Source organism: Centruroides vittatus, unplaced genomic scaffold (genome assembly GCF_030686945.1).
Source record: "Centruroides vittatus isolate TY-2023 unplaced genomic scaffold, ASM3068694v2 scaffold_450, whole genome shotgun sequence".
Taxonomy (NCBI): Eukaryota; Metazoa; Arthropoda; class Arachnida; order Scorpiones; family Buthidae; genus Centruroides; species Centruroides vittatus.
The window spans coordinates 3603637-3617035 of NW_027122709.1; the positions used below are offsets into that span (position 1 = coordinate 3603637).

Consider the following 13399-nt stretch of genomic DNA (forward strand, 5'->3'; position numbering starts at 1 on the left):
CTCTGTAGATCTTCTGACTCAACTTCTCTGGTCTCGACGTTGATTCGTCTGGTTTCGGATTTAGTTATCTTTCCTCGGTCATACCTTCTATCCGTTGGAGGAGGTGTTGCACGTATTATTTGGATCCGTTTCGGCTCCTTGACTTTCGCTTCTGTAACTTGAGCGGGATCTAACTGTTGCTGGCCGCTTTGAGGTGCTGATTGCATGAAGCTAAGTACCGATGTTTTGTCTGCTCGGTTGGTCAAATTTGTTCTACCTCTTGTCTTCTTGGAGTTTTTCCACAAACAAAAGTGGACTGCCTTTCCGTTGGCCAAAAGAATTCATTCGTTGTCCCTGTCGAGCATTAAATTTTCCTGCTGGAGGAGGTCCTTTCCGATTACCCCCTCACATGGTAATGCTATTTCGGGTCTTACGATCTTACATGGTATGGAGAACTTGTGTCCCCTTAATTTGAAAGTAGGTACTGTCACACCAATGGTTTGGATTACCTTTCCGTTCAACCCTTTTATCTTCCCGTTTGATCCGAAGTGGACGGGAGCTTTATTCATAAGTCTATTGGCTACTTCCTTAGATAACAGCGTCTCGTTTACGTTAAAATTAACAATAAATTTGACTGGTACATTATTGACATACCCTAAAATGAATGGCTCCCGCTTCACTTGAGTCCGTGCGGTTCGAATGACGCCTTTCCACCTGTCCTCATCATCTGAGGAGGAGTCTGCTTGGCAAATCCGTTGGATTCGCTCATTTGATTGGAATTTCCGACGTTTTTTCTCCTGCTGGTTTCGATCTTCCCATTGTGGGGTTGAATTTCTCTGCAGATTTGCTACTTTACTTCGAAGAATGTCAATCTCCTCCGCTAACTTCTCTAGATAGTCTTCCGAAGGAGCAGTGAACTCGTTCCTTCTATCTCTGGAGGATTTTCATGGTTCTGGCTCCCCTCCAATAGTTCGAATACTCCCGCGAGGATGTGTCGTTAGACTTTCAATAGTTTCTTCGTCAAGGCCTCGTCGAATGTTTTCGCTTCTCGGCTCATCACACGTTTCCGGATCCTGATATCTATCCCATTTAGAAATTGCGCTTTTAATCGCTCATCCAACTCCTTCTCCTGTATGCGCTGGATAATAGCAGTTTCAGCGGCATCTTCGCCTTCTTGCTTTATTTCTATTTCAGCTGCGAGGGCTTGTAATCGAACTGCATAGGTTTGAACGTCCTCATCTGGACGCTGAAGACAAGCGTAAAATTTGCTCAGACGGACCGGAAAAGGTTCTTTGTCAAAGCGTTCAATTAGGATTTTCTTAAATTCATCATAGTTTTCCACTGCCTTAATACGCCGATCCTTTCTAACGAACTCCCTAGCTATTCCTATCAATCTCAGCTTAGCTACAGCTAGCATTTGTGCTTTTGTCCAAGCAGTTAACTTGGCTATATCCTCTAAGGATTCGAAAAATTCGCTTATGCGAAGACCCTCTGACTGTCCCGCGAATGCAGGCAGCAAAGGAACCAAAGTGCTTAGTCCTCCAAGCATGGCTCTTGGATTTTCACCTTCCATTCTTTTTTCTGTACTATCTTTCTTTAGCTTAGCTTAGCTTATCCTAGAATTATATGTAGGGAATGGGATTCCTAATTTGTCCCAAAATCTGTCTTTGACTGCCTAAACCTGTCTAAGCCAAACCTGTTATCAGCAGACAAACCTGTCGAAAGCCTGGAAGTTGGCTTCACCCCATTCCTGACACCAGTGTGAGATAAGCAGAGGGTCAGGGGGGAAAACCTCGCTGACCACTTACGCTGCACGGGTTAGTAAAACTCGACCTCGTTGTCGTTGGATGGCTAGGAGGTTAAAAAGTGAGTGGGGAGGTGCGTCAGTAAGTCGACAGGCGTCCTTACTTTGACAGGAGACAGGTTTTACAAATAACAATAAAGGTTTATTAACTAACAAAAACGAACATACACTAAAGATACACATAAATTAAAGATACACAGATAACTACTGCTAAAATGCGGATAAAATATCCCTATCGCTAATCGCGATCTAACCAATAAATTAGTCACGTGCCTAACCTCGAGTGGGAGAGAGTTTACAAAGTCGATATACCTTAATATGTGGTCCGATGACCATATGCGACGACCTCCTGGACTATGGAAGCTGGAATCAGTCTTATGTCCGGGACTGGAGACACTGGATTCAGACCTTCCTGGACGATTGCCCTCTTTCCAGAGTCGATCGGGTTTTTATACGATCGTTGTTGGCACTGAGCCCTTCTATTATTCAATGTTCAATGACTAATTTGCTGACTCGCAATGACTTGGACTTTTGTTTTCTCTTTCTGATCTGATCACGATGACTTGGATTTTTGTTTTCTCTTTCTGATCGGATCGGATGTGTAATCAACATCCGATCGATTTCCTATCGAACTTGCGGGTCATGAACCCTCTTTTAACTCTCGAATTTACGCCCTCAAAACCTGCGGCCTCATATTAGCATTGTTTAAGAGTTAACATATGGGACCAGAGGGATTCCTAGCTATCTGGATTTTATGTTTAAAAATTATTAACTTTTATTTTTAATAACTTACATTATGTATATACTATAATAATCCATCAAAAATTGCAAATGTTTTTTGCTTTGAAAATTTACCAATTAGCTCAGAACTATTGTGAAAATAGATCTCTTTCTTTCCTAACTCCCTGTCAATTAATTTAATTATAAATATATTGTGGAATATTGTGAATTCTGATAAGTGATTATTAATTGATCATGAAAAATATTTCCAAATAACGAAACTTAAAAAATAAATGAAAGATTATTACCAGATTATTAGAAAACTTAATAATTAAAATCATATGAAAACAAAGATATTCTGTTTGATTATTTTAAACATCTCTTTTTCTGTATGAGCAAGTGATTGCAGTGACAAATATGGCATTTTAACAATCAATGTAAATAATGCATATTTGGAAATTTATTAGAGTATTTTAATTGCTAATATAAAATATTTTCTTGAAATGATTCAGAGATAATTGTATAATTAAAAAAAGTTTTTACTTTTAAGGGGAAAATTTGCAGCATTAGAAAATATTAGTTGTAAAATAAAACCTGGTTGTAAAGAACATGCTCCATGGCCTGCAGGCATTTGTACAAAATGTCAGCCTAGTGCTATCACATTAAATAGACAAGTAAGTACAGAAATATCTGAAAATAATGATAGATATATAATGAATTATATTTTGTAGTTTTATTAAAATTTTTAAATTTAAAGTAAAAATTCAAATAAATTAAAAAATTGCCTGTTTACACAGTAATTTGTAATGCATGTTGGTTGATATTTTTCTTTTAATTAAATCCAAACAATAACCAGATTAGATCAGGCTATAGTAGTAGTAATATAGCCCAATCTAATCCAGCAATTGTTTGACTTTAGTATAACTAATGAGCTTACAGATGCTTATATTTTTTTTAATTATTAATTATATTTTTTTGTGAAGTATCTAAACATCACTTAATTTAGAATAAAATAAAAAAAATTAAGTACAGTAATTGAGTTCTTATGGAAATTTATTCTAAATGTTCTATTATAAAAAAGTTACATGTATTTATAGCTGCCATTAACACAATTTAAGTTTCAATATTTAACATTAACTTTTTCCTGACTGGGGTACCGATCTGTCACACCCTCAATCGTTAAGCAAATAGGCCAGAGTACCGATTCGTCAAAACCCTGTTAAAAATCGATTTTTATAAAATTTATCTATAACAGATGTCAGCACTTGATGGCAGCGTCTTGTTTATTGTCTGTTTCACATATCTTTGTCTAGGTGGTGTTTTGTTGTCTTAAAAAATTTTAATTTATAAATATTCAAGTTGTGACCTTCAGTTCTGATATTTTATATATTTTTTTTAATTTTTATTTTAACCTTAAATATCAGCAAATGTTACATCTATTAATACTGGTAATCATATTTTTATTACAAAAACTTATATTCCTCTTCTATATGAAGTGAATAAAGTATATTAGTTCATTATATTAATTGGTAGCAGAATAAAGTTTTGATTTCAAACAAATGTTTGTTGATATAACGTGCGACAATTTCACAACGCATAAAGGTACAGTACATGCATAATTGCTATATTGAGTTGTACAAAACAATACTCTGTTTTTCTGGCTCAGTGCCAGCAAAAAACTAGGTAACTAGACAATGTTAATTTTGACAAAAAGTTACAAATTATCAAGTTTAAATGTCAGTTCTGATATATATTATTTTTTTCTTATAAATTTTTCTTATAAAATGTATTGAAAAATATTGCATTTAAAACTAAAGATATTAATAAAAGTACGTGATTTTTTTCATATGAATATACTGATAATTTGATTTTTGGTGAATTTTTAAAATAATATTGCCTGACTGACCTATATTGCCCTCGGCCGTTTTACAAAATAAACGTAAACAAGGGAGCATAGCCAAGGTTCGAGAAAGAGTTAACAAGATTATATAAGTTTTATTATATTGTGTTACTGTTATGTTTAATAATAATAATAACTCAATAATAATTTAATATAGCCAGAACTATTTTTCATCTGGAATTCACTGGTAAGCCATACTGGCAAATAACATAAGAAGTAATCAATAGTCAGTGTGTAGTACCAACAATTGCTCAGTAAAAAACATTCTATAAAAACTAGTGATGTAACAAATAGTATATTTGGCCTCAGCCGAATACCAAACATTCGGCCAAACTATTCAGCTTGATTAACGCACATACGAAAATTGGCACGCAAAACGCATTATGGCAAGGATTGCGTGCTCTGCTCTCTATTGGCCCGCTGTCACTACGATTTTTTCTTCCAGTAGGTCTAAATTATTTAAATTAATTAATTAAATTATAATTATTAAAATTAATATGAGATGGAGTCTAACGTCTACCTTTAGTGCCAAATTGGTTTATAATTTATGTAATAGCCGTAAATAGCCCGATATGATTCGGTAGTTGTTGGTATTTAGATGTAAGTTATAACTTATAAGTTATTTTATTTGCAATCGATCTTTTTAACACTAAAATTTTGTTTTTACTACGTATTTGTAGACTGAATAGTGCCCTAAGGATATACTTTAGTGGGGACATATGGTCTAGTTCAGTGTTTCCCAACGTGGGGCAATTTGATTGTTAAGGGGGGCAATTCGAAAATGGATTCGTCCAGAGTTTAAGTTAACCGTATAGCCACTGTACGCCCTATTTATTATAAATATTGATTTAAGTTAGTTTTAATTTTCTGTCTTTGTTTCCCTTTCCTTCTAGAACTTCCCTTTATAACCCTTTTCCCTTGGGGTGGGATTAACAATTCTGGGAACCACTGAGAACAAAGAGATGAACAAGTCCCTGAGGCTGGTGAAAGAGGAGAAAGAACATTCTTTGCCCAGACCTCCAGGTGGGCAGATGTGAGTTGTAGTGTTCCAGGTCACGTTTGGCAATGACTGGAAAGTGCAAAAGACTTTGATGAAAGATTGGGTTTTATCGTGGTTACAATAAGTGTGGCAATTAAGTGCAAGAAAAACTTCAACGAACACGACAATGACAGACCTTCCAAAAGAGTTCAACATATATGTTGGGGGCATAAGAATTTTAGAAAGGCTTAGGTGAGGCATAGCACAAAAAAGGTTGGGAAACACTGGTCTAGTTTCTGCCCAGTTGTGGAACAGTTCAAATATATTATTGGGGGTTTTCTATTTGTGAAGTTTTGTGATATTTTGTTGCTATTGTTTTTTGTCAATATTTTTAAAATTAACATGATTTCAAATGTTATCTTTTGCACATGATGAAAAATGCTCATTCTTTGCTTTATATATAAAATAAATTATATATTAGTTACTCATCTTCTAGAAATAGATAAATAATTCTTTCATTAAATACGATAAGTTTCAATAAAACGTTTCGTAAATCATTTTAAAATATCGTAAAAAATATAAAAATATACGCGAATACGAATATAACATAATTAACTAAACAATAATATTAATGCCCGATACATTCTAACCTACACGCCATCAATGCCATAAGATATCGGGCTAGATAAAGGCTATAATATTATTTAATTATGAAATAATTTAATACTAGAGTTAGATGCTATTTCTTATTAACTTTAATAATTACAGTTTAATTTTCAGCATTAATAAAAGTTACCAAAATGATTAATTTACTGTGTTTTTGTTATTTCTTACTCCTGTTTTTAGGTATTCGGTATTCGGTCGAATAGTGAAAAATAGGCCGAATAGGCTGAATACCGGGTAGTAACCGAATATTCGTTACATCACTAATAAAAACATGTAAGAAGTCTGGTGATTGGCACAATAAAAACAAACAAAATAAACTGAGCCACTCTATGGCTCTATAGATAAAATGTACAATTTTACAATGAACTGTCACTTCAATTATAACTTGAGTAAATTTCTCATAACATCTATAAAGAATTCTATTCTCAGATCTTTGTGCAGCCTTTCAACAAATTCATTGCAATCGGCTAATTTTGCTAGTTTTCACATGATCCTCTTAGGAACACTACAAGAAACTTTTTTTTTTTTTTAAGGACAAAATGTATTGAAAAACAATCAAACCAGGAAGATGGCCAGAACCAAAACATTCTAAAAGTTTGAAATAAAAGCCTTCCTCTTTGATTAATAGTAGGGTCATTGGAAGAATGATGATTCAAAACTTTAACATTACCACTGTCATAGTAAGTATCCAATGTGCATTCAATTCTTGCATTACCATCACCAACTAACAAAAGATTTGAAGTTGGAAAGTAAAAATGAAATTCTCTGAATCTTGTAATAAAACATCAAAAATAGAAATATAGAAATAGTAAAGTATTACTGTTAAATTTGCACAATTGTAAAAGTATTTTTATCGTGAGATGATCTAATAACAAGAAAATTATTTGAAAAATGCAACAAATCAAGCCTACCAAGTTCTCGGGCACAAAACAATAATAAACCACTTCCAGATCCATCCAATGTTTCTGAAATTTCTGAACTCACAAAAACAAAATTTGGACCTCTAGTATTAAAATAAATCTTCATCAAATTGGTGAGTCATATTTCATTTAAAGTAATAATATGATTAGAAAACACTGGTTTAGTAAACTCAAGATTATTTAGATTAGCAGAAAGTTGCTCCTGACAATTCCAAGAAATTACTTTAAGCTGATATTTAGGTCAAATAACAATACTGTGATTCACATTTTAGGATCTTGCATGGATTGGTTTCACTAAAAAGTTGACAATCTAATTAATGTATTTTCTACAATACTGAAAGTAAATTTTTTCTATTAACAAATAAACAATTATATGGAAAATAGCAAAATTTCCCTTGGATTTTGCTGTCCTGTGATACATTAACCTACTCCCTGGTATTCCCGACACAACAATGACCTGCAGACCTCAAGATATCTCGTTTCAGCATCGGAACATTTTTGAAACTAGACATCGCTAGTCGTTATAATTTTTATATTAAAACTAACTACCAAAATATAATTTTTTTGTTTTTACATTTGTTAATATATCTATTTTGTTTGTGCAAAATTAAAAAAAAATAATTTCAGACAATATGATTATTTTTTTTAAATGTGTAATTTTCATTAGGCATCAACAAAAATTCAACATAGCGCGACACACAACAGAGAAAAATTTCAACATCGGATAGGTTAACAAATTCTTACAATGAATTCTTGCTCTTCAAACAAGATTGTCAAATATTCACATTCTTGCAAATGTCTCTTTTTTGAATAATAATAAGATTTTGGAAAATTAGTTCATCCTTCTCATAGCTGAACTTAATACTATTAATTTACTTTTCGGGGGATTTATGAAAGCTTTAATAAAATACACTGTCACCATTAATCTTTAATATATTACTAAGAAACTCCTTATCTACTTTTAACATTTCCTTTTCAGTCCCTCATAAACTGAAAATCATGATATTATTTTTCCTCTGTTCTTTTTCTACAAATCTATTTTATAAAGAAGAGGAGATTTTTTTCTTATCACTTTCATTCTTGAAAGAGTACAAATCTTAAACTTTCATTTCAATTTAAGACAAATGTTCAGAGTAATCCTCATTTAAGTTAGTAAGCCAATCAACTTCTGATAACAGTTTTTTCAAATTTTACTCAGAATCACACCAAACCTGTTCTCCAAAACTAATGCAATATTCTGAAGAATTGTTGAACTCAAAATATCAGAAGAAAAATACATTTTCAACCAAGAAGATTTCAGAAACATTTAACTAGATAAATTATGGATTTGCTTGATTTTGAAGAAGTGAACAGAATAGATTAGGAAGTTGGTCCAGGGTTTAAATCAACTCTGCCCATTAGTAGTAGACAAAACAGTTAAAAAATTTAATGCAAAAGAAGATAAGATGTTGTATTGCTTTGTAGCTTAACTTTCAACAGATGTGTAGACTAATTGCAAGTCATATCACTGTTAAATTTGATACACAGTAAATGTATTATTTTTATATTCAGTATTTTATAAATGTTTATAATAATTTTTACATAAATATTTTTCATTGATTTAAAAATTTAATTTTTAAGTCATTATATATCAATTTTTACTTTTACCTTTTTAATTAAAATTACATAAATTTCTTTCATCTAACTTTTGTAATTATTGAGAATGACTTGAAATACCATATTTACTCACATATAGGATGCGGTGTTTATTCATTTTTCACTGCTTCAAAAACCTAGGTCATCCTATATGTGCAAGAGAAGGATTCTTTGCATTTTTGCAGTAATTTTTGTGAACTGTGTATTTTTGGGTCGTTTGAATCATTCTTGTGTATTGTCAGGAGTAAAGATGAATAGCAATAGGAAAAGCAAAGCTTTTGAATTGAATTCTAAATTGAAATTCCAAAATCACACTGGAGCCCGATATAAGTTTTAATCTGTTCCCACGTTAAAACAGATGATTATTCGGAAATCAGAATTTGGAGAAATTCATAAGTATAATTGACAGACAGTGGATTTGACTGTTAAGAATTGGCAAAAAAGGTTTCCAATTGTCCAGCTTTACATGAACAAATCATGTTGTTGTCAATTTTTCAAGATTTTTCCTTAAAGTTTAAAATGCCAGTAATTTTTGTGGGACAATGTGTGCATTTACGTGCACTTGATATTTTATTTGTGATTAAACGAAATAAAAGTAGAATTGTATTAGTAAATCTAATTTTCTTTATTTTGATCTTAAAGTCACACCTTGTCCTATATGCGAGATTGTCTTATACATGAGACCAATGTTTCAAATAGCACTGAGGATGAATGTAGTAGTGGGAAGACATGAGTATTGAATCCAGTACTGATTAAGAAGAACCTAACACGGAAAGTGAAGAGGTTTCTGACTTTGACACCAGTAAGCAAGAAGATAGTGATACATAACTTTACTATGCAATAAATTAAAAAAAAAAATCCATGAGCAAGTATGCAGAAATTAAGGTGCATCTTACATTCAAGTAACTACAAATTATATATAGATAAATAACTATAGAGCCAATAAGGCTAGTGTACTAGCCTTATTGGCTCTATAGTGGCTTTATATACTTATATAAAACTGTTGTTGTTTATATAAAGAATTATTACAAATTGCAACAAATGTAGAAAATATTGCAACGTGGCAAAATGTCAGTAAAACTGCTGAAGATTGTCAGGAGTTGAAGCCGTTTATTGTGTATATATATAATTATGTATGTATATATACTTATAACATGAAATATTGGAACAGAAATAGATTTTTTTAGCAAAAATGTAAATCATCCAGCAAAAAGGAGACATTTAATACTTGATTAGAAAAGTCTGAAATCTTGAAAGACAAGTATTTTGTTCTAAGAGTTAACAAGGGTTATCAAAATTTAACATTGATACTTAGAGAAGGGAACAATGCTATGGAAACTATTGATTTTAAACAACAATTCATCTTTTTTAAATGATGACTAATGTTTTGTTCATACCTTTTTAAATTACATTTGTTATTACTTACTTTTTAATTTTAATTTTTTAATATACAGATTAAGTAACTGCAAATAATATAATGTAGTTAAGAATTGTTACAAATTTCAAAAAGAAATGGGAAGAATATCATAAAGTGCTGTTGTTCAGTTATGAGAATGATCAAGTATGATGCTTGTATTATGTAACTGCCATTATGTTGAAGTATAATGGATTTTTATAAATAAGTAACAGCTGGTAAATTTAAATATTTATAACTAATTTTTTTTATCTATCTCGACACTACTGTTTGATGGCTTTATTTCAATATACAATTATATTCATAGATTCTGTCATTATTATTTTAATTTTAGCTTTTAAAGTGTTCTGATGCTACAGGATTATTACTGTTTAAAAAGGACATAACAATATGATAACATTAGTTATTGCTGAAAAGAACTATGTCAGGGATTGTCATGTAGGCCTAATGGTTGGTGGAGACAAAGCGATTTTGTCTTCTGCCTGGACAGTTTGATTTTTCCAGAGGGGATCAGCCTAGCGTGATGCATCACAGCGGGATCCCATCTGAAAGTGGACCTGGATGCAAGCTACTGACCCTGCTTCAGATTGGACTGTTGTTGGGCGGGATGATTCCCTTAAAAAGAAGGGACAAGGACCTCTGGACACCAGACAATTTTTTTTTTCTTTTTGTCTCTGGACCAGGAGAGCTTACCTGGAAGTGTTGTGCATAAGATTACGTCAAGGCCTGGACAACAATCATCTTATCATTGGAACCAGCATCAGTGTGGCGGACTTTACTGACTCTCCTGCCGGACTGGCCAACCTCCAAGCTAAGGAAACTGGGCCCAAAGGAAGGTTGTAAGGCAACTTTTGAAAGAAACGCAGATATATTCTACTGGAAAGGGAGGAAGGGCAGATCGTTTGATCAGAATGGATCAAACTGACGACCCTTTTGTGAACTTTACTAGGACTGAATCTTTCAATGCTGTATCAACATATAAAAGATCATATAAAATTAAATATAATTGCATTCCATTTTATTATTTAGGAATAACTGATGAGCTATTTTGAAGAAACTTTTGAAAAACTCCTTTCTACAATTTTCTTTCCTAAATTAAATGGTGTTTAGATACTTCACAAAAGAAAAAAACCTTCATTTAGTAATTGTTCATATATTATTTAATTGCCTGTCTTAAATGATGATTTATTAGTAAAGCTCTAAATGAAACGGGGAAAATTTTTTTTGCAATGAATTATGAAATAATTAAAAATCATAATAAATTCTTGGATTTAGTTTAACATTTCTTATTGACATTGAGACTAACAAGAATCCATTATTTCAAAATAATAATTTTTGGAATTTATATTTTTTAAGTTAGATCATATTTTAAAAAATTTAAGTTTGACAATAATTTTTTCATTTTATATTTCCAGAGGTATCGTCATGTAGATAACGTAATGTTCGAGAATACTTTTCTTGTAGAACGCTTTTTAGATTACTGGCGCTGTACTGGCCATCAACGTTTGGGGTATTTATATGGCAAATATGAAATACATAAAGATGTTCCTCTTGGAATTAAAGCATCTGTAGTAGCTATTTATGAACCACCTCAAGTAAATAATTATTATTGTTATTTTTATAGCACAGTACATAAATTAATAATTGTCAATTAAATAAATATTTTAACAGATGCACCGTATTTCTGTTCGAAATAACAGTGCACCTGTTTAAATCTCTCCTATGATGTATAATTTTAAGTCTGAAAAATCGGTAGTTGCATATGCTTTTTACTTATGACAAATAAGTTTACTTTCTGTAAGGAAAGAAGTATGGTTTTTTTATATTATTTTAATAATGTTTTATTTCAGTTGTTCAGTTTCAGTTATTTATTGGTTAAAATCTTTTGGAAATAATCAATTATTCAAAAAATATGTACTTACTTAAAAAATTTATTTCTATATAAAAAGTAACCGTCTTGTTTATCTAATAATATATTACAAATTGTAATGATAATTTATTATATATATAACAATCTTCTAGACTTTAATTTCTTGTATATTATGTAGTTTAATAGATAACTTGTTTTCTGTATCTTTCAGAAAGAATGCATATGTTTGTGTGTGCATGTTAGTTATAAAATCTTAGACTATAAAAATCTTTTAGATCACCAAGAAATTTGACTCAGAACAAAGTGATATAAAGTGAAAGTATTACTTTGTAATAAGGATGGCATTTATGATTAAAGAGAGCTAATTATCTTGTCCATAGACAAAACATGACAAATTAGAAAAATAGGTTGATCTACAGTTTTAGTACAATAGACTTTCAAAATGTGCAATGTTGAGGTTGAAAGGAGTCCACTATTCGGATAATTGTTAACAGTAACAAGATCTTCGTGAAGTTGCCTATGCCAATTATACACACATGATGTCTTCATGGTAATATTACTGTAAGTTTTCTGAAACATTGTTAATATTTTTGAGGGAGCTTTCTGAAGCAAAACACAAAAAAAATTTGATATTTGCTGCCCAGTGATACCATTTTGAATTCCAATGACATTACTTTCACATCAGAAAAGATTGCTTTTGCTACAGAAAGGAAATGGTGTAATTGTGACCATACCATTCCAAATTCTGATAACACAACATCCAGCTCTCTCACACTATCTTACAAGGGAGGAAATAATTCCATGAACTTTTTGAAACTACCCTGTAGATGTTAATTATTAACTTGACACATGAAATGAAAGATTAGATTTATTTTCTAAACTTTAAATAGGCTTGTTTCCAAAAGTGTGCACAACTGCTGAAGTATTAGTGATCATCTTTGATCCATCTTCTGTTTCACTCAGCACCAAATAGGTGATAAGTCTGGATTATTTCCAGGCCAGGGGAGCACATGAATGCACTTGCTACAGTCTGTAAAGAAATTATAAACTCAAGTAAAAATTTTCTGTGTTTTAATTTCTTTTCATTCACAGTCAATTGTTGCAGTATGAGATGATTTTAATTAGTCTTAAGAATATATAATGAAATAAACAAGTCTTTGTATTGTATCATTTTAATAAACAATCAAAAATTTGAATTGTTACAATTTTTTGTTGTAAACAATTTATAAACTCAAGGGTGAAAACTGATTATTACCATTGAATGGAACAATCCACTATGCATGTATTTATGTAAATTAGTATGTGTAACATTTTGGATGAGTCTAAGAATTCAAACTAAAAAAGTGAAAAAATGCCAAGGGGAGTAACCTTAACTGAAAGTGAAATACGAAAAATCTATTTCTTTAAGGGAAAAGGATGGCAAACTCGTAAAATTGCTTTAAAACTTGGAAGATCTCAAATTGCAGTACAAAATGTATTAAAAAAGGGTGGCAATTATAGCAAAATTAAACG

At 31.6% G+C, this 13399-nt stretch overlaps 1 protein-coding gene across 1 annotated transcript in view; it reads left to right on the forward strand.

Moving 5' to 3' along the window:
• The window catches only part of Npl4 (nuclear protein localization 4), a 71202-nt gene that overhangs the window by 38058 nt on the left and 19745 nt on the right, over positions 1–13399 (forward strand). The window contains exons 7-8 of the mRNA XM_067287360.1: positions 3054–3177; positions 11433–11612. Coding sequence (XP_067143461.1) covers positions 3054–3177; positions 11433–11612 — 304 coding nt within the window. The remainder of the gene's footprint in view (positions 1–3053; positions 3178–11432; positions 11613–13399) is intronic.